This window comes from Chiloscyllium punctatum, chromosome 40 (genome assembly GCF_047496795.1).
Source record: "Chiloscyllium punctatum isolate Juve2018m chromosome 40, sChiPun1.3, whole genome shotgun sequence".
NCBI lineage: Eukaryota > Metazoa > Chordata > Chondrichthyes > Orectolobiformes > Hemiscylliidae > Chiloscyllium > Chiloscyllium punctatum.
In genome coordinates this window covers 50,941,571-50,964,116 of record NC_092778.1, presented here as the reverse complement: position 1 = coordinate 50,964,116, position 22,546 = coordinate 50,941,571, and the positions used below count along the sequence as shown (strand labels likewise).

The window sequence follows — 22,546 nt, the reverse complement described above, 5'->3', positions numbered from 1 at the left end:
CTCACTAGTATAGATGTGTACATGATATAACCGACACTGGTACTCCCAGAACTCCTCCCTACCTCACCACTTATGGTATCTTACACGGAATTACTCCAGCACTGAGCTACTAGTGCAAATTAAACACAAAAATTCAGGAGGAAGATTTATTGTTGTAAATATTAACAAAATGATAAAAATTTACAGTCACGTGATACATCAGTTCCATTAATCAAGTGTCATAACTTTTACAATACAATACAGGTGCAAAATAACTGAAGGGAACTTTGGTTGCTTCTTTAAGTTAGTGGGTACCAGATGTTTAAAGCAGCAGCTAAATGGATGAACGTATGCTCTCCAATTGCAGTGGTTCACAGTTGCTATGCTTCACGATTACACCTTTACTTTAGGTCTTATTACTCAATGAAATCTCGATAAATGCATTACTGATTAGCCACACAGTGTTCTGTTTAAACTAGGGCTCTGCTATCATAAGGCTGTTGATATAAGTGAGTGAATTGGGATGACGAGTTATAATCTATGTCTCAATCAGGTATGCACTCGGCAAGACTGCAACAAAATACTTTGCCTTTGAATAATCTCTCTAAAAGGTATCCTCAAACCAAGAGTTCAAACCGCATTTCTGAGATAATGGTCTGGCTTTCAATTACTGAACTCCTGAAGACGACAAATGAGACATTTCTGAACGGTGTTTCTTTGAAACCAAGACAACACAAAGCATGCAAAAAGGTAACATTCTCCTCTTCTGTTTTATTTCCAACTGTTCATTCTTCAAGACACTTACATTTTAGAAAATTAGGCATTTAAAAAGACATTCTCTATTTCAATACAAAATACATCCATGCTAAGGACATATGTTCATATGCATGCAATGCAGATCCTCTGATTGATAAACCATGGTGATTACTCCTTCTCTATCAACAGGAAGGAGAGCAGACAAATATTTGAACTAGTTCATGGCACTGTGCCTCACAAATTACTTGGTTGCAGCTGTCAGTTATCTCTCACTTTCAGCTGTTGGAGCCTAGCTCTTTTTCTTCACCTAGGGCACTTTTTGGAAATGTGTAAAAAAGATGTGCAGAAACGCTTTAATTCTTTACCTACTACTAGTTCAAAGTTCAATGCTGTACTGCATTGTAGGTACCTTCACCATATGGATTACAGCAGTTCAAGGCTCATTACTCTCTCAAGGGAAATTAAGGATGGACAATAAAGAGTAGCCTTAACAGTGATACCAATATGTCAAATGAATAAACAAAAAAAAAATCAGCACAACCAAAGCCAAGAGTGATGCATTAAGGGCTAAATTCACTTACAAACAGATTCTAAAAATTAGGCACTTGTTACATTAGTAAAAACAAATTTTTAAAACAGGCTAATTTTAAACCAAATATTCTCACTGTAAATACTATATACTAATGAAATATATGTTTGCATTGTAAACTGCAAATGTATACCTGTAATTCTCATATACACAGTTAACACATTCAACTTCCTGTCACATTTTGTTATTGAATATTGATTTCCATTCAGAATCTGAAAGCACATGATACTTATACTTTTATAAGCAACTCATTAAAATACATGATCTATTCAAATTCATACTATCTTCTTAGCTCATGGACTTTTACTCAGGCAAATCTATACACATCAACCTTATTCTAATTGAAATCTATCTTTCCAAAAGTCAATTGATTAGACTTACACTATACTATAGAGTAGCTAAACAAGTAGATTTGTTTAATAAGTTTTAGGACTGGGACCACTTATGAAAGATGATGATTTATATGGGTGTTGCTTTGCTGCATTAGATCCACATGAATGAGATGCTTATTAAATGTGGATTAATGTGCAAACAGGTGAACAAAAAATTCTCTTGAGTTGTAACAAGAAACAACTTTGTACATAAATACATCATTCACATTGAATGCCATTTCCAGAGCACTTCCCAGTACTGGAAGTCACTACCTTATGGTCACTGCATAATATCTCCTCACCCAATCTTGCTAACCTTAGTAGCATGTGACTATGAGGGACACTTCCACGCCCTGCAACTAACTCTTCTCGGTGCCCTCTCAAGTAGGCAATTCAAAAGTTGACAACTGGCTATGTATGGGTGGGGGAACAGCACCAGTGACCCAGTTCATTTCCACTCTCAGTCAACTGCACGTATGGAGTTTGCAAATTGTCCCAGTGTCTGCGTGAGTTTCCTCCGGGTGTTCCAGTTTCCTTCCACAGTCCAAGATGTGCAAGTTAAGTGGATTGGCTATGTTAAATTGCTCATAGTGTCCAAGGATGTGTAGGGTAGTTGGATTAGCCAGGGTTACAGGGACGGTGTTGGTATGAGTGGAGTACTCTTCAGCAGGTTGTGCTGACACAATGGGCTGAATGGCTGGCTTTCACACGGTTGGGGTTCTATGACCTGAAATCCGTATGACTTTTAAAAATGATCATTGCATGACAGTCAAGAGTGGGAAGCCTGGATAAGTTTGAGCTCTGCCTTGCTCAGCTCGAAGTCAGCTAGCACGGTCGCCCAGCTAACCAGAAGCTAATCAGCAGGGACTGACGTAGAGAAAGTCTCAGATAATGGAGCTCAGTACCACATCATGTTGACCATTAACTTTGTGAATCTTCAGAGAAGCCCTACGAAGATATTTTAGGGAGTCAAATAATGGGAGCAGGAAGACTTTATACAGTTACAATTTTGAAAACAATGCAAAAGGAGCTTACATTTTCTTCAGAAGGTCCCATCCTTCTAGTCAGGTCTACTTAATCATTCTACCGTATTAAAATTCATATACTGCATGTTGAAGATCAATAAATGTACAACACTGATTGCAGTAAGCTTGTTCTGGAACAGTCTAGGTTTAAAGCCTTATTAATTCATTATTACAGCAATTACACAGCGATTTTGTTTTATAAATTGCTATAAAACAAGTCAAAATTTAGCAGCAGTATATATTACTTTCAATGTGAAATTGTTCTTATGCCTCAGCCACAAGTACATTGGCAAAAGTAGAACTTTGAAATATGGAATTTGCCTTTGAGGGGAAATAGTGATGGAAAAAAATCATACCTCATTACAGCTGTTTCATTACAATTCTTTTAAGGCAGCATTCAGAAGGTAAGAGGATCACAGCTTCAATAATCTGCCTACCTTATTATATTACAATTTATTCTTGTGGAAGTAAACACAGGTCAAATTAAGGTTAGCAAATGCATCAGTTGAATCACTTCCTACACTGCGGCCCACAAAATTGTGCATGTGCATGTGTGTGCGCTTGTCACTCTATCTAAATCAGCATCTCTAAAACGATAGGCAGAGACTGCTAGTCTACTGGAAGATAAGTCACCTCCAATGCTGCAGTGGACAATTTGTAGCTGAAGCTCTGAAATGAACTACAGAAATTTCCCAGCAATTTTCACAAACACACACACATGCAAAATCTTCAACACATAAAAAGTTTTCCAAAGCTATTCCACAGTGTGTATTTAAGCCTTCTGCTCTCCTACTGTCTCCAATCAATTCATTAAGAACACTGTTAACTTTATAAACTGACAATATCAGAGCGTGATTTTCCCCATTGTAGTGCAATGGTTTTCACTATTGTAGAAAGCATGCCATATTGGTCAGTCTTGAAATCAGATAGCAATCTTAGAACAGATTGCACTGTGGCACCAAGTTGCAGTGGCATCACTTCCATTCCAAAATAAATCTACAAAGGTGAGCCACAGGAGAATGTTCCAAACATTTAATACAACCTCGTGTCCTAACAGGTCCAGACCTGGAAGGGAGGGAAAAGCAATGTAAGGGTTAGTGTGTCTCAAGCAAGAGTGATTCAACAAGTTCCGCGCTCCCTTAACTAAATTTGGTTGACTTGTATTAAAATGGCCCAAACATTCAACAATAAAACAAGCTCCAGATGTTGTTCAGATGTGAGTATTATATGTAAGTATTATAAGTATAAGTATTATATGCCCTAAAACAAGGACTTACAAGTCAAGTTTTGTGCAATATAGACATGCTCCAATAGACTGGGTATTGCAGCTCCAATGCAACAGGTTATGATTTCATCAGGGAAAGTTTTCATACTGATATTCCGAAAGGTAATAGATGTGAAGACCAAGAATTTAAAGCAGTGGCAGAGCCCTGGGGTCTGAAGATTAGTTTGTAAATCCTTCCATGGCTTTGATTCACTAAAAACCCTATCTTTTCTACACCCTCACTTACAAAGAGTAACAGAGCCATACAGCACAGAAGCAGACCCTTCGGTCCAACTCGACCATGCTGACCAGGTTTCCCAAACTAAACTAGTCCCAGTTGCCTGTCGGGCCCATAGCCCTCGAAATCCTTCCTATTCACGTACCTGTTTAAACATCTTTTAAATGTAGTAACTGCATCGACCATGTCCTCTGGCAGTTCATTCCATACACGCACTACCCGTGTGTGAAAAGGTTGCCTCTCAGGTACTTGTTAAATCTTTTCCCCCTCACCTCTAACCTATCCTAGGGACATTTCCTATTCACCTTCTCAAGTTCACGAGTTAGTAAACATCTGCAAGGTCAGCCCTTAACCACCTACACTCCAGGGAGAAAATGTCCCAGTCTATCCTTGTAGCTCAAACCCTACAATGAAGACAATCTGCCAAACACTTTCTTCACCACCCTGTCTGCCTGTGATACCAATTTCAAGGAACGATGGAACTGAACTCCTTCGGTTTCTCTGTTGGACCAGAATCTCCAGGACCCTATCACTAACTCTGTGAAACCTTGGACTTTTCTGGCTTGTCCATGTTTCAGCTTCTCTCTTCTGTCCAACATCTACTGAAGACTCCCAAGCTCACTCATTCCTGCACTCCTGAACTCTCTTGAGCCTCCATCTCTCTTGACTTCATAAAAAACTTTCCAATCAAGCATTTCTTTGGCTCTTCTCAGGTCAGACTGAATAATATCCCCTTTCCTATTGTATGAATCTTGGCGAAATGCTTCTGTTATTGTAAAGAAAACATAATGTAGCCATAATAGAGCCATTTGACTCAAAATCTTAATTTTGTTCCTTTCCCCAAGAAGCTGCCTAATCTGCTGTGTTTTTCTTGCACCTTGCTCTTATTTTGCAATGTAGGGATCTTAAATGTCATATGGTCCTTACAGATAATGACGGATCTGTTGCATTTTTTTTTACATCGCTAGCCCAGCATTGACAATTTGCTACATCCCTTTATAAAATACATTGAAGCTGCTTACTTTAACTGTACTGTCCACAGCACCGGAGAAGAGTCGCCCTCTGGACACAGCAAGAGCAGTAACACTGCCTTGGTGACGGAGCAATGTCTGTGTACAGATCATGTTGTCCATACTCCAAACCTAGACCAAATTATAATTATGGATATGAGGAATGGAAACAGCACTATATTTTAAAGAATATAAAACACATTAACAACTTGAGATAGTACATGGATGTATTTAAGTTTAAAGACACGATAGCCCTTTCAGCGCACAGCAAGCGTGCAAAAGTTAAACTTTGCTTTTCCAAGTACCGTGCCTCTAATTTATCTTTAAGAATTATTGACATGCATCAAAACTATTTACAATCGATGTCAAAAACTTGGATGAAGGGACTGAAAGGACTAATAAAATTTGCGGACAATAGATAGGAAAGCAAGTTGCGAAATGGATACAAAGAATCTGCAAAGGGATACAGGTGTGATAAGCAAGGAGATCAAAACAAAATTGACAAACTGCGGGTTAGAAAAATAACTAAAGGAAAATATTTAAATGGAGAGAGACTACAGGATACTGCAGTACAGAGGGAACTTGTATGAAACACAAAAAAGTTCAAGTTATGATTTTATTGAAAGACATAGGTTCTGAGGGGACATGACAGGGTCAATGCTGAGGGAGCAGGAAGGAAAGAAATTTAGAATGCGGGAGAGCGCCAAGGAAAAGTCATTTCATAGAATCATACATTACTCTAGAGCCCCTTTGCCCATCGATTTTGCACCGACAAATGAGAAACTCCTGACCTCTAAATTAATCCCATTATCAGCATTTGGTCCAAAGCCTTGGATGTTATGACATGCTAAGTGCTCATCCAGGGACTTTTTAAAGGATGTGAGGCAATTCGCTTCTATCACCCGCCCAGGCAGCATATTCCAAACTGTCACCACCATCTAGGTGAAACAGCTTTTCCTCGTATCCCCCCCAAACCTCCTGCCCCTCACCGTGAACCTGTGTGCCCTCGTAACTGACCCTTCAACTAAGGGGAATAGTTGCTCCTTATCCATTCTGTTCATGCCCTTCCTAATCTTGTACTCAAAATGTTAATTGAATCTCTGTAGGTGAGTCAAAGGTTACAGGGAACAGGCAGGAGAATTGAGGCCAAACTCAGCCCAGCCATGATCTTGGATTAGTGGTGCTGGAAGAGCACAGCAGTTCAGGCAGCATCCAAGGAGCAGCTGTGATCCAGAATCTGCTTTCCAGCGTCTGCAGTCATTGTTTTTACCAGCCATGATCTTGTTTATTCTGCACACTTTGTGGGACCATCCCCTTTGCTCTTGCTCTCATTTCCTGTGTTTTATTTTCAGAGTCAATTTCACAGAATAACAGATGTGATTGGAACATCCATTTAATTTAAAATATTTATTTGTACAAGAAACTTTTATTCTGGGAAATAACAGGATTAATTTGTACAACGTTACAAGGCACTTCTTCTACCAGTGATAAAATAACTATATTACTTTAATCACTTTTTCTTTATCGTTGGTGAGGAAAGCACCAACTACCAATTTGGCACAGTTACATTTCGGATTAGTACAACAGAACCCTTACTTTAGCCCTAAAATATCTGTGGACCTATTTAAAGGTCTGCATCAGACTGCAGCTGACTCAATCTCTGTCTAAAGGCCTGATTAGTGCTTTTCTTTGTTTGATTTGTTCTGTATGTCTAAACAACAGGGAAGGCACTAGGATTGTTGCATAATTAAAGGTTTCATGGGATACCAAGCCCCAAAAGGAAAGCATTGAAGCCTAGAATCTTTACGAATTTGTCTGACAGAACACAATAGCTATCCAAACAAGGCACACTGCATTAGGGGGAATATAATAATGGGATCATATAGAGACCGTCATAGGGAAATAAATCTAACTGCAGCTAGCACTGACATTACGGCAATGCAAACATATTCTCCCACAGCAATAGGCAGCCATTCTGATGGTGTTGCTTCATGTGTTTGAGTTGCTGTAAATGGTGCAAATGTTACATGCAAGTATATATAGCACAACTACATGATGGTAAGGGCGGCATGGTGGCCCAGTGGTTAGCACTGCTGCTTCACAGCGCCAGAGACCCAGGTTCAATTCCCGCCTCAGGCAACTGTCTGTATGGAGTTAGCACGTTCTCCCAGTGTCTGCGTGGGTTTCCTCCGGGTGCTCCGGTTTCCTCCCACAATCCAAAAGTGTGCAGGTTAGGTGAATTGGCCGTGCTAAATTGCCCATAGTGTTAGGTGAAGGGGTAAATGTAAGGGAATGGATCTGGGTGGTTTGTGCTTCGGCGGGTCGGTGTGGACTTGTTGGGCTGAAGGGCCTGTTTCCACATTAAGTAATCTAATCTAAATTAAAATCAAAAAAAGGAGATGTAGATGCTGTAAATCAGAAACAGAACAGAAATTGCTGGAAAAGCTCTGCAGGTCTGACAGCAAGTGTGGAGAGAATTCAGAGCAAGCGTTTTGGGTCCTGAGGAAGAACTGTTCTTAGCAAGGGTCACTGGACCTGAGATATTAACTCTGATTTCTCTCCCCAGATGCTGCTGGACTTACTAAGCTTTTCCAGCAATTTCTGTTCTGTTTCTGATTTACAGCATCTACATCTCCTTTTTTTGATTTTAATTTAGATTAGATTACTTAATCTAAATTAAAATCAAAAAAAGGAGATGTAGATGCTGTAAATCAGAAACAGAACAGAAATTGCTGGAAAAGCTTAGTAAGTCCAGCAGCATCTGGGGAGAGAAATCAGAGTTAATATCTCAGGTCCAGTGACCCTTGCTAAGAACAGTTCTTCCTCAGGACCCAAAACGCTTGCTCTGAATTCTCTCCACACTTGCTGTCAGACCTGCAGAGCTTTTCCAGCAATTTCTGGTTTGTACATGATGACACAAGTAGGAAGAATATTGGCACTGGGTTTTCAGGAATTGGATCTGCTTGCCTGAATTACTTACAGTTTCACATGAAACCATAACTTACCCTAAGTGATCGGTCGTAAGATGCACTGAAGACTTTGGTCTGGTCTGGTGTTGAAATTACAGCCAACGCATACACTGTGCCTACATGGCCAGTCAGTGTTCGAACCTGTTCTTTTGATTCTATATCCCATACCTGTGAAGAAAATCATTGTCATACTTGGTCAACTAAATCCTTTGAAGTACAGAGTCATAAAGTTCATCTTTCAAAAGAATAATACTTACATGGATAAGATTTTCATAGGTTCCACACACAATGTGGTGGTTAGTAACTGCGATGGAGTATACACTACCACCAGAAGTCTGCAGTACATGCACACACTCTAGAGTCCTTATGTCCCAGATCTAAAAGTGAAATTCAGAGGCACTTTATAGTTCAGAGTAAAAGGTGGCTATTAATGCTGTTAAAAAACCTTCATCAAGAAAAAGATGCACAAGTGGCATGTAAATGACGCAAATTATCATTGTAAGCAGAATAATGTAAAATATGAGAAAAAGACAAAGACCCTATAGCACTGAAGTTAGCAACATATCAAATCTCTGCAACACTATAATTAATGATGGTATGTTTCTCAAAAGAATGAAATATCTGATCTACTTTGACCTTTATTTAATGTAATTGACAATCCAATGGACACAAGGCACTCAGTCTGCAAGCAAGTATAGAACTCAATACTTCTCATTATAATTCATCAATGCTCAAAGATTAAATATGATTAAATGGTGTATACACACTTCGGGTTAACCCACTAAGCAAATTTAGATTTTTTTTTAACATCATTGGCAAGTAAAGTAATTTCTGTAGCTATATGATTATGAAATGATAACTCAGTAAACATTACAACAATAGTGCATAGATGAGAGCTTAACTTGAGTTTTAAGATCTGCTTGTAAATATGAATGGGATGAGGCCTTTTAAATAGTAATTTTCATGAAGTGGATCCTCATCATCACAAATCATACGAGTGAAAAAACTGAACAGTTGCATCTGTTAAGATTTATCGAATTGTTACCGTAGATACTGGTGTTTTATTTTAACTTCTTAGCATGACATTCAGCATTGGTTATTTGCAAAGAATACTGCAAAAAGAATCTTGGAACAGCATTCTGTCTACAGATATTTCCCATGAAAAATACAGTTGCAGAGTTTATATTTCATATTTAATCAGCTTTTAAGAGCTGATGTTAATTTCTGACTTAAAGGTTAAATGCAATGATTGCTACAAAGTCCACACATATTGCAATTTCAACTTTGCCTCCATATTCCTTCCAAAGAATAAAAGCCCAAGTATTTTGATTCTAATATTGATATAAAATACAAAGCCATCTGATAGCCTGTCAAAAAATCAGATTTTCAACCACTAAGGAAGTTTGCAGTTCTGTAAACAGTAGAAGGCATAATATGAATATGGTCCAATATTAGCCCTGAAAGGGGTTAACGTATTAATTACAAGAGATTTCAAGGCATTTAAATGCCTATTATCTAGTAAAAGTACCAATATTAAAAAAAGCTATATATATTAGATTAGTAGCTGCCATACTATAAAGCTTACTCATCATTCAAAAAGCATTACTGAAAATGTTATTCTCACAATTTGCAGAGCAGTTATTTAATACATAGAACCATTAACCTTGTGAATGGAACACAAAATATGAAAAATGTACTATGTGTAAAGATAAAGGGACTTGAAAGCAACCTTGATAGTCTGGTAGGATCCACTGTAAAGATGGTTTTGAGAGGCCACCAGCGCACGCACCCAATGATTCAAACCGGTGAGTTCTTTCTTCAGATTTAGATCTGTTCCCACAATATCCCAAACCTGAAGAAGAAATTACATGAAAATAACTTAATAAAATGGAAAACCTCCTAGATTAATTAATATATAAAAAATGTGCAGTGCCCATTTCTGCATTAGTATGTATTATTGGTAAGACAACTGTCCAGTCTTTCACAAAATATGGGATTCAAACAAATGACCAAAAAGGTAACTTGTTATGGCTTACACAAGCCAGTGTGCAGGACAAATATTTTACATTACAAACGTACAAGCATTGAGGTCACTGCATGTGATCTTTCATTTGATTAAATACCTTAATAGCTTTGAGTGAGCCACTGAAGAGCATATTGTGAGACGATACCAAAGTGCAAACTGGATTGTCATGTGCTCTGATGGTATTGACTTTTTGCAAAGCTGGAATATCCCAAACCTGGAGAGGAAACGATTCAAAAGGAGAAATTCATCAACAACTCCAACAATAAGCAGTTTTACAAGGGGCCAGCCACAGGGAGGGAGAAGGATGGAGAGCATACACTGATACACATGCACAGAAACAAAATGTAATAAATATCCCATAACAACTTTCCAAAAACTTATTTGTAAAGTAATACAGTTGTGAAATTGTAATTTTAACTAATTCAAATACAAGTCATTAGAGATTTTTAAGTTCCTTACATATTGCAATTGGCAGACTTACAATTATTGTGCAATCTGCAGAGCCACTGTATAACTTGTTCCTGTAAACGAAAATTCAAAATTAATTTTGAGTGCACATTTTAATTAAATTTATACTTAGAAAGCCACATGTTATAAATGCCTGAAGAACAAATAGCTTTATATGGCACCTTTAAACAGAGCAACACTTTCCATCGCACTTCACTGAACTGTTTTGCAACAACATTTTACTTGAAGCCCACGTAGATCAATGAGCACAGCAGTGATTAGCAAAGAGGACATTAGGACACCAAGGATAAAGTTCTGGTTGAACATGTTTATGAAAGATGCAAGATGGGTTCCAGCTAGGACAGCACTAGAACGGACAAGTGTTGAGTTAACAGAAGTTTGGAAGAAGTATTTCAGTTACTGACAAGCTGAGACAGGGGTAATTAGTTTCAATTTTCCCAAATCTTAACTGAAGGGAATTTCTGCTCATCATAAATGCAAATATTGAGCAAACAGCATGATAAACCAGAGGCAAAGAGGCAGTCCACAGAAATGGTGCTAAGGCCACAGCATTAGTTCCCCATGTCGACTATGTTTTTGGATGATGTCAATGAGGGACATGAGAAATAGGTGATGCTTGGAGATCAATACTGTGGAAGCAATAATGTGCAAAAAGGGTAAGATAAACAACTGACTGTTTGGCTGCAAAAGGAACAGGAGCCAAGTAAGGATAGCTTTAATTTTCAAACTGATTAGTGTAAACTTTGTGCAACATTACATACCCTTGAATGCACAGAGCCAAAACTATACCATCGTGTCCTTCCAGAGTCTTCTGACATTTGTATGTAGTACATGTATCCCATACCTAAAACGGATGTCAAAGATCCATACTTAACCTTTAATAATGGAGTAGAAACTCTATTTTGTCTGTATAAATGACAATTTAATTCTTCCAACTCAACAACTATTAAAAGCAACCAGGAATAACATTTGCTTTGTAGTATTAACATATAAATGCTTAACATGCACATACAAACTTCTTTAACTGCTGATTTAACAAAACATTTAAATACTTAATTTCATCTGATGAAATACTTTCTCAGTTATTTTAAAAGTCATTTCTAAAATTGCTAAACATCTGTGAACCAACTTGGAAGATGTCTTCATTAAATTGTCTTACAGCATCACTTTGCCTCATTATTGAATATTTAATGCAAAGCCGATATGGTTAAGAAAGAGCTAATATTTTTATAAAATTATTTTTAATAGCGTACAAAACTGCAAATGTTCTCAAGTGCACAGTTTTTGATATACTTTTTTTTAAAAAAGGAGTTTGATGGTATGCACGAAGGAAACCTTTCAAAGTTATAGAAGTTACAATTCACTGTGCACTTTGGAGCATGCACAAAAAGGCTCAAAGGAGGAAGCCAATAATTTAGTGACAATGTAAACTGATGTCAACTTATACTTTTACAATATGTTCAATATAGAACTGCCCCAAATTCCTTCACAGACATTGAACAATAATTAAAGTGACAAAGCATAGTTTGGGGGAAGGGGTGGATGGGGGGTCTTGCGAATCACTTTAATTTGTACAAGTAATGAGTCAATAAGGGAAAGTATTGAGCTGATCCTAACAATGCTGCAGATGTCCTGATAATACATGGACTACAGTCATTCAGGGCAGTACATTCCAAACCCTCGATCACGATCACCTAGAAGGAGAAGGGGAGGCATACAAGAATGCCATGACCTGCAAGTTCCCTTCAAGACACACACCAGCCAGAGTTGGAACTATATTGCTGTTCCTTCTCTGTCGCTGAGTAAAAGCTATGGAAGCCCTTTCCTAATAGCGCCGAAGGTAACCCAAGGACAGAAGAGCAAGAAGGCAGCTCATTACCATCTTCAATGGAAAACAGGGATGAAATAAATGCTAGAGTTGCCAATGAGGCCTATATTTCATGAACAGATAAGTTAAAAGAAACAATATACACAGAGTTTAGAAAAAAAGAGTTTCCCAAATAGTAGGTGGAGTTTGAGGAAGGATTTACAACAGTTATAATTTTATATTTTCTTGAGGTGCTTTGTGGAGAGACAATACGTGCCCAGCTTCTAACAAATGTTCAAAAGCATACCTTGATAGTTTTATCTGAAGAGCCACTGAAGAGCAGGTCGCCAGTAGAGTGGACACATAAACACCAAACTGGACCCTGATGGCCCACAAAGGTACCCTTACACTTAAATATTTGCTGAGGGTCATAAGCTGTAAACAGAATGAAAGAACATCAGCATCTGGGTTATAGGAGCCAGAAGGTTTATACCAATATTATTTATCAAAAACCATGATATATTTCATGGAGGAAATTAACAGACTTACCCTATAGATCCATTTTACATTACTCAACATTCACAAAGTATATAGGAATTATGTTTGTAACTGCGCACATCTTGAAAGCAAGCATTGTTTAAAAAAGTACTTACAGCCCAGGATTCCCATGTTTAACCTGGCATTGATGTGTGAAAGTTCATCCTGTAATAAAATGAGATTCACATTACTATCAAACTACATAGTAGCAGATTATGGTGACATTATATTAGGACAGCGAGGTTTATACATTGAAAAGATTCTTTCTACATTTGTCTTATACATTTCAAAACCATACTGAAGTCATACTAATATTTTGAATTGATTTTTTAAAAGGACTGTCATCTGCAAAGTATCCTCAAGATTTTTTTTTGTTTCAGATTATAGACAATGACCAAAGACAATCTGATCAGAAGACAAATCAAAAAAGCATTAGGATATTGGAAATTATAAACAAAGGTTACATTCCACCACAGGTAAAGTTAGGGATAATCCATAGCCTATTGGTATTAATGCTAGACTATTAATCCAGAGATCCACGTAATGTTCGGTGAACCTGGCCTCAAATCCTGCCATGGAAGATGGTGGAATTTGGACTCAATAATAATCTGGAAATAAGAGGCTAATAATGGCCATGAACCCATCGATGATTACCAGGAAAAACCCACTGGCTCACATTTGCTAATATCCTTTAGGGAAGGAAATCTGCCATCATTACCTGGTCTGGCCTACATGTGATTCCAAACCCACAGCAATATGATTTGATTCTTAACCCCTTTCTGGGCAATAAATGCTAGTCCAGGCATGACGCCACATGCCCTGAATTAATTTTACAAAAAAGGTATTTACAACATCTGTATTCTGTTTTGAAATACAAATGACGGAATGGAATCAATAACAAATGCTTTCAAAGACAAATGGTTCTATTTTATTGCATTGTATTGATACTCTGCAGTGATTACTATATTACATTTACATACCACAGTATGTAAATTAAGCTTTTTTATTAACAAGATGACCTGTCTATTTATACAGCCGACGTCAAAGAAGCCAGTTCAAAGCTATGCTGTGGGAGTATGCAAAAGACTGGTATTATCAATCAACAGCACTGAGGAGGCCTACTCTTAAAGGATTCATATTAGTTATGCAACAGTATAAGAACTGGGAGCAGGAAATTCAATCCTTTGACACCGCTGCACCATCTAACAGGATTATGGCCGATCTCATTTGTGCCTCAATTCTACTTTCCTGTATGCTCCCTGTAAGTCTTTAAGCTCTCACTAACTGAAAATCTGTCTATCTTCTCCTTACATTTACTCGGTGTCCTGTATCACTGCACTCTAGGACGGTGAATTCCAAAGATTCACAATCTTTTAAGAGAAAATTATAAAAAAATTTAATTGCTTTGATTTTTAAAAACACAAAATTTACTTATGATACATAATGTACTCACAATTACACGTACATACTTTGAGGATACAGATTTTCGTTTGTGCTGTTTAATGATAATTTTCTCCAATGTTGCCCTTCTATAAAATTTTAAGTTACAGAAATATCTTACAGTAACTGCCATTATAAGCTGAACTGCTTATTTCAGGGCTATAAGAACACCAATGCTTAAAGAGTTGTCCTGAAAATCCAGGACAACAGATTTAATGGTTAAATTAAAAAAAAAATCCAATTCCCAAAAACCAAAAATTGTGGAATGAAGCTTTGTGCCACGTTTAGCTTAATAGACAATTTTAGGAAATAGGAACTGAACACATACTGTCCCGTTTTACATCTTTCCATGTTTTGCAACAATACACTAAATGCGTTTTGAACTCTATTGCTGTGTACAGCTGCCAGCAATCTCAAGAATATCAGGATGTGCCATCTGTACACTCTGCAGAAAACAAACATCCTCATTTCCCAGAAGTATGGATTGTCTGACATAGGCAAGTAAACTCAAGAACTGCAGGCACAGTAAACAGAACCAGCATTTTGAGTTTGAGTCATAAAACAGTATTTCGAACCTCAGCTACAACTTGATATCAAGAAACAAACTTCGTGGAACTTACACTTAGCATTGATGCGTCTCTTCGGAACTCCATTAGATCCTCACTGAGTTTACTTTGGTTCTCATCCAAAACATCTGAAACACCAGATCATCTTCATGTGAATTCCCAGTCCACAATAAATAACATATTCACCAGTCCATTATAATTACAAACCTCATGTTGCAATGAACTGGCTACATCACTAAGACATCAGTTAACACTTGCAGTGCCAAAAGGGTCCAGCAATGTCCATATGCATTATTTTGTTTCCAACAGTAGCCTTCTCAAGTTACTGACACAATGAATAGGTTTAATAACAAAGCTTGGACAGCTTATTTTCTAAAAGTTACAGAACACCAACAACTTAGTCAAGATTCCAACCTGAATAAGAAGCCACTTGATACAATTTTGATTTCTTCTCCTGAGGAACATGCCTTAATGAAACTGCGATATCAAAAGCACTGTGACCTTTGTGGCCAATAGCATCATACATTCTTAATGGCAGGACGAATGCAAGTAATCCAGCAAATCACCTCATGCCAATGAGCTAACATACTGTGCCGTCACAAAGAAAACAATTAAGTTTAACATGAATAAGTTGCTTTACTGCTTTTCTTTTTTCCTCTTCTCAGTTAAGAATTTTGTGCTGGCTTTCAATCATTTTCAGTTGCCTCTTTCCTTGAAAGTCAGGACAATATCATTTATCTGTTCTATGTTGTTTAAAAATTGAAAGTCTGCTGGGAAAGGTCTATCTGGAGCTAGAAACAATCAATCAATCAGTCTGACTTGGCACATTAACGAATGTTAGCTTTTAGAAAATTACCAAAAATACTCAACATTTATAACCTGGAAACAAGACTGGAGCATTTTGGAACTGAAACAATACTGCATCTTAAAGAATTAAACATTCAGACTGATTTTTAGCATCATTATGACTCAAAATTTTACCGTCATTCTCTGCTAACAGTAATAAATGTAAAGCATTCTTGGGTTTTGAGTTATGAGAATCTCCTGGTAAGTTTTATTTACCAAACTTTAGCTCCAGTGATTTCTCCAACTGGTCAAGTTTCTCAGAGAGTTTCCCAAGCATTGACCGAAGGAAGGCAATCTCTTGGTCTTTTTGAGCCAGGCCTACTTGCATCTCATGAAAGCGGTCATCAGTTTGCTGCAGGAACTCTTTAATACCTTCAAACTTGCATACCTCCAGGTGGGCTTCATAGGTGTCCTGATTTCCAACAAACGTGCATCTGATTCAGGAGTGGGTAGAAAGGCAAAAATGTAATGAGCAAATCAATTATAAACCAACAATTTATTGGCTTCTACCTATTGCATTTGCAGGATGTGATATAGCCATTTTCCTAGTACCTACCAAATTAAGAACATTTCTTATAAATGCATAAAGGAAAAGATTGGCCGGAGTCATAATTTAACATTAACAAACTACATTATGGTTCCTGTTGCGTTTAATGTAATGCTCAACTCCTGAATGGCTTAAATAAATACAGATATTTGCATAATGACACAACTTAGACCAAAAGCTCAATTAAGCTTATGATAGTTATAATTGGCTTGGTGAAAAGTAATGTTAGATAAACAAAATTACAGCAGTACTGAATCAGGGATCTAAGAATTTTAACATTGGCAAATGAAACAGGAGTCACGTATTCCGTTTCGTTCTGCTGTACTTTGCAATTTCTTTCCAGAAAGAAAGGAGCCAAAATGAGGAAGTGCAAGCACAAAAAGGGGGAAAAGGTTGAGACAGCAACAGAAGGAAGTGAAATAAGGCATCTTACCACATTTCTCAGTCTACTTTGGGCTACTGGAAGTTACTCAGTTATTATTACATCATAATTGCTGCAAATCTCTGAACTATCTGCAGATTTTCTGATCTATACATTCCTTGATTTAACAAGCTCCAGCTCACAAAACAAGTGATGGCTTGATGGTTGACTGATGGATGCAATACTGATTGTAGTTTACATGCAGTTTGTGAGAAACTTTTATTCAAACGATGAAATCAAGAAATCAAGAAACAAAAATAGCTTGGTGCTCTGTTCACTTGCAATTTAACTGGTAATATACAGACATGTAATTCACTATATTCAACTTATGTCTAGTAGTTAGAGTCACAGAGGCCTATAGCATCAAGAAAGCCCCCCAACCATAGAGTCTGTGCTCGTCAAAAACAACTATTTATCTCTTCTGATCCCATATTCCAGCAATTGGCCTGTAGCTTTGCATTCCATGGCATCACAAGTGCACATCTAAATACTTTTTAAATGAAGATTTCTGTCTCTAACAGCCTTACAGGCAGGGAGTTCCAGATTCCCATCACACTCTGGGTGAAAGATATTTCTTCATATCTCCTCTAAACCTTCTGCCCCTTACCTTGAATCTACAGTCTCTGGTCACTGATCTGTCCATCAAGGGGAAAAGTTTTCTCCTGTCAACTTGTCTAGCCCCCTCATAAATTCTATTCATTTCAATCAATTCCCCCTTCAATCTCCTGTGATTAAAGGAAAACAACCCCAAACTAACGAATTCCTCTTCCTTAGAGCATCGAGCCCAGGTAACATCTTGGTAAATCTCCTCTGCACCTTCTGCAGTGCAATCACATCTCTCCCACAATACGGATTACAAAACTGTATGCTATATTCTAGTTGTGGCCTAACCAACTTTTTGTACAGTTTCAGCATAACCTCCTTGCCCTTAAACTCTGACTCAGCTAATAAAATGTAGTATCTCATATGCCTTCTTAACTACTTTATCTGCCCATTCTGCTATCTTAAGGGACTGGTGGATTTGCACAGCACACCTCTCTGATTCTCAGTGCTTCCAAGGGTCCTACTGTTCATCATGCATTCCCTTGCCATATTGTTCTACCTATGTGCATCACCTCTCACTTACCAAGATTGAATTCCATTTGTCATCAATTTGCCCAACTGACCAGTCTATCTACACTGTCCAGTAATCTAAGGCTATCCTCCTCACTATTTACCACTCCACTAATTTTCATATCATCTATGAACTTACTGATAAAACCTCTCACATTAAAGTCGAACCACAAACATCAAGGACCCCAACACTGATGGCTGAAAACCACTGGATACAAATCACAAAAACATCTGACCATCATACTCAACCCAGCCACTCAGGCAATTCTGGATACAGTTCACAAAATTTCCTTGGAAATTCCTTACTTTTACTATCAGTGCTTTATGCAGCTCCTTACCAAAAGCATTGCTGAATTCCAAGTACACTATACTGAATGCAGTGCCCTCATCTATACACCTGGTTATCTCTGAAAAATTAAATCAAGATGGTCAGACATACCCCCCCCCCCTCTTAACAAAACTATGCTGACTGCTCTTGATTAATCCATGCCTCTTCAAGTGCAGATTAATCCTGCCCCTCAAAATTGGTTCCAATAGGTTGCCCACCATTGAATTTAGACTGACTGGCTTGAGGTTTTCTGGCTTATCCCTTTATACCTTGAATAACGGTACCACATTGATTGTCCTTTAGAGTTAGTGAATAAAACATTAACCAAGTTTCAGAGAAATGAAACTTCATGTTAGCGGATTAAAACAAAATGAGCAAGTGAAGAGCTGTTACTGTGCAGAAGCACTAATACTCACCCATACTTGGAGTGAGGACATTTGATGTGTTCACATTCTTTAAGATGAGCATCAAGGTTCATTTTTAAGAGCGGGGGACAATTTGGATTATTAGGACAACGAACTGGTCGGTAGTCACAGCTGCCCTCATGGTCTCTGCAGTAAGACAACTCATTCTGATAAGATTATTTAATTCAGGAATCAAATCTGTTGTTATTTGTAGCAAGATTATAAACGAATTTCATAAACAGAACAGTTTACAATTTTTCTATGAAACCTTTAATGAGGAAACGCACATTCAATTTGTATCAGAACATGTACTCTCTGATCTGTATTCCAAATGTAAAAGTAACTCATCCCCCTCAACTCTCAGCTGTTACACACACAAGGTTTGCAATTAAAAAGCAGTTATTTCATGTGCTCTACTTCATTAAGCCTTCATCTATTTCTAAAAACTTTGAATTTAGTTAACAAAGAGGATTTGTCACAAAAATGAAATTTTGAGATCACATTATAAAATGCCCCTTCTGCACATACTCCAGCTTCAAGTAGACGAGAGTAAAAGCACATGGTGTCATTACTGAAATAAGGTTGTGTTTTCAACCAAGACTATTATATTAGACATGGTTCGATTGACCTATCTGATCCACAATAACAACGATTAACAGGCGTACTGCACTGAAAATGGGAAGCTGGCACTTCAAATTCAAACAGTCTGCCTCAAGTGCAGGAATCTGACACACTCTGGCAGGCAGAGTTCATTCGTGAAAGTTTGATCAAGCCAATATTACAACTTTGTATTTGTGGGGGTGGGGGGGAGGTTTGAGAGACTGAGGTAAGAATGCTTGCCCCAAAAATCATTGATCGTCATGAAACAGTAGTGAAGAATTACGATCTACAGGACAGAGAGAAAAGGAAGAGAGAAAACAGAAACTTGTATTTCTTTAGTGCCTTTCCTGATTTCAAAATCTCCCAAAACATTTCACAAAGAGAAGGATGGTGAAACAGCCACTGCTGTTACTTGTGAGCACTGCAGCCAGTTTGCACAAAAGTAACATGCAGAAACAATCAAGGTGAATGACGGCAAAAAATGCTGGAATAACTCAGATCTGATAGCATCTGTGGAGACAGAAACAGTTAACATTTTGAGTCCAAAAGCTCCTCTTTCTAGCTGATGCTGAGTTTCGCAAGCATTTTCTGCATCCGCAGTCTTTTTTTAAGTAAAATTAATATTCAATTCATTTATGTGGGAGATGGCCTTGCTCTTTCTCAATAATATGACAGAAATATTTATATTAATTGCCTCAAACTTTGTTCTTTATTTAAAGGGGAGAATCTTCAACAAAACAGCAAGCCCTCAGTACTGCAATGAAGCAATAGCATGGGTTACATGGTAAACTTTAGTGCTAAGGTTTGACCCCAGATTTACCAGTGCAATGAGACAAAACTCAAGCAACCACTTGAAAAATATAACAAACACCTTGTACACTAGATTATTCTGGGAGGATATTCACAAATATGTTTAATATAACCTACATGGCTAGAAATCAAAAGCAGTATAATGTATGTTTAGTTTAAAAATGCACCTTAGATCAAGATAGATCCATTACCTTAATGTTCAAACCTGTTTGATAGGAATCAAAGTTCTTCAGCTAATTATAGCCTTCAAACTCTTGATCCCAAGACCCTACTGTGTACAAAAGATATGGGAACATTGTTTACAGCCACAGCTGGATAGGAATTACTGCTTTTTTTTTGCATAGTTGACTTCTTATTCTCAAATAATATGTTGTACAATTTTAAAGTTTAATCAACTTTGAGGTTAATTTTTAATGCAGATTAATGTACATTGTCTAATTTACTAACATTCAGTATCTACTAACATGCATTATTTTTTGTATTAAAAACATAATCCACTATCCGCCAGAGTCGGCTTATCTGAAGAACCAGATAGTGACCTTCAAGAGATGCAAATAATGTCTAGGGACAGTGACAGTAAAACAGGAAGTCATGTATGCCAAGCTTTTCAACTAAAGAATGCGACTGCTTGCTGTGCGCAAGGATGCTGTCTCCCAAGAAGGATAATTTCAAACATTGGAAAACATTTTCTCATAAATTAGTGCGATGAGTACAATCAACATATGCTTTAGATTGAGTGTTTTGGTTCTGACAGGATATTTGCCCAGTTTTTAAAAAATCGTAAAAACTCCAAATTGCAGAGCTTTGCTGAAAAGTGATTTGTTAAATTAGCTGAGTGATTATACACATTTATTTTTTTTTAAGAAGTTCAACTTACTTTCTACCACTCAATTTAACAGTGAAGGGACATCCACGTGGATCAACTTCAAAGGCCCCTGGTTTTCCATTTGAACCTGGCCGGCAGCCATATTTACAATGGACAAACAACTCTCCAATCTGCTCGGCCACAGCTATGTTATTAACTACAACTGTCAGCTTTGCATTGTCAACAGGGCACTTTTCTGAAAGCACAAAAAAAAAGTAATTAAAAGGAAGCAAAAGACAGTGGTGCTCTGCGGTATGTTTCATTTATTCTCTGCAAAACAAAATGTTGCAACTTATGACGATCAAACTATAAACTGATGTGACAGGTCTTTGTGAACGCAGTTTTTTTAAAAAATGCTCATAGGTGGCTTAAAATATTAAATTTTCTCACTGAACTGTCTTGAGTACACAATGTTACATTGATTACAGAACAATCCCTGTGAAAGGTGTGCAGTTAGTGAAAGATACAGCAGTTTGGTATAGAAAAGCTGACACTTACCAGATGTTAAGGCGCACCTTCTACAAAATGTGTGCTATTTTAAAGAAAAAGAAACACTGGTGTTACCAAGTGCCATTTTAATCATTGCAAGAAAGATTCACAAGAATTGGAAGCTGTGTTTCAAACTGGTTCATTCCAGCAGCATGTTTAATGTACTAAGTTGATATATTACAAGGGTTTCCTTCCTGACCCAACTGAAAAGAAACAAAAAGTGCCAACTCTGCACAGGGTGATCCCCTCCCCCCAGCCAAACATCCATGATTCACCCAAATTACAGTAAAAGCAATGACTAATTTACAAAGTCGTGCGAAACATGCAACTTATTCCTCAGTACCAGCTACTGGCATGGGACTGCAAGCTTCATTTTGATGATATTTAACTACCTCCCCATCCTAATTCCTGCAGCTGCACAGTATGTTGAAAACACTTGTCAAACTTGGATATCGTGTCCAGCATGCCTACTTCCTGAAGGGATTTTCCATGTTAACAAGGAAAATTCAGTTTCCTGAGTGAGAGCTTTAATATTATGCAGCTAACAAGGAGACCATTCTGTAAATGATATCTCCAAAAAAATACTCGCGGACTGGTAACAAAGCAATATTATATACTAAAGTTGAACCCAAATATGATTATTGTTAAATGCCATACCAAAAATATCATTATCTTTATTTATTGGAATTATCTTTTGTTTGCAGCTAGCTGAAGTTCATGGACACATACAAAAAACAAACACTGAATAACTTCTTTACTCTACACAAAAAGTAACTAATTACAATCAGAATCGCATTAAATATTAACCACAAGAAATAAAAATTATATGCCAGGAATCAAAAAGATTAACACGAGTCACATTAAGATTTTGGAGAAGATTTGTAGCTCAGGTTGTTGGTTTGATTACTGAACTGGTAAGAACAAACCCACCAGCTTAGCGAGCAAACTGACAACGTGATATACATATTGTTAAAAAGGGAAAGGAATGCAGTACAACCTAAGTGCACTATTTTCACATTGCAATCATTTAACGAGTGCCCACTCTCAGTGGGAAAACTCCCCAGCAAAAAGCACAAAG

The 22,546-nt window shown here is 37.5% G+C and overlaps 1 protein-coding gene across 5 annotated transcripts in view; it reads right to left on the bottom strand.

Annotated features, from left to right (window-relative positions):
• Window positions 1–132: 132 nt before the first annotated feature.
• The window catches only part of traf7 (TNF receptor-associated factor 7), a 79,561-nt gene continuing 57,147 nt past the window's right edge, over window positions 133–22,546 (bottom strand). For 4 of the 5 annotated variants that reach the window (XM_072559874.1, XM_072559876.1, XM_072559875.1 and 1 more), the window contains 15 exons: window positions 21,478–21,511; window positions 20,992–21,175; window positions 18,717–18,851; window positions 16,108–16,325; window positions 15,100–15,173; window positions 13,156–13,204; window positions 12,810–12,937; window positions 11,457–11,539; window positions 10,709–10,748; window positions 10,325–10,441; window positions 9,931–10,053; window positions 8,459–8,578; window positions 8,238–8,369; window positions 5,245–5,364; window positions 133–3,785 (listed from right to left, as the gene is read on the bottom strand). In XM_072559874.1, the coding sequence (XP_072415975.1) occupies window positions 3,771–3,785; window positions 5,245–5,364; window positions 8,238–8,369; window positions 8,459–8,578; window positions 9,931–10,053; window positions 10,325–10,441; window positions 10,709–10,748; window positions 11,457–11,539; window positions 12,810–12,937; window positions 13,156–13,204; window positions 15,100–15,173; window positions 16,108–16,325; window positions 18,717–18,851; window positions 20,992–21,175; window positions 21,478–21,511 (1,572 nt within the window). In that variant the 3' untranslated portion in view covers window positions 133–3,770. The remainder of the gene's footprint in view (window positions 3,786–5,244; window positions 5,365–8,237; window positions 8,370–8,458; window positions 8,579–9,930; window positions 10,054–10,324; window positions 10,442–10,708; window positions 10,749–11,456; window positions 11,540–12,809; window positions 12,938–13,155; window positions 13,205–15,099; window positions 15,174–16,107; window positions 16,326–18,716; window positions 18,852–20,991; window positions 21,176–21,477; window positions 21,512–22,546) is intronic. The other variant, XM_072559877.1, reaches the window with a different exon arrangement.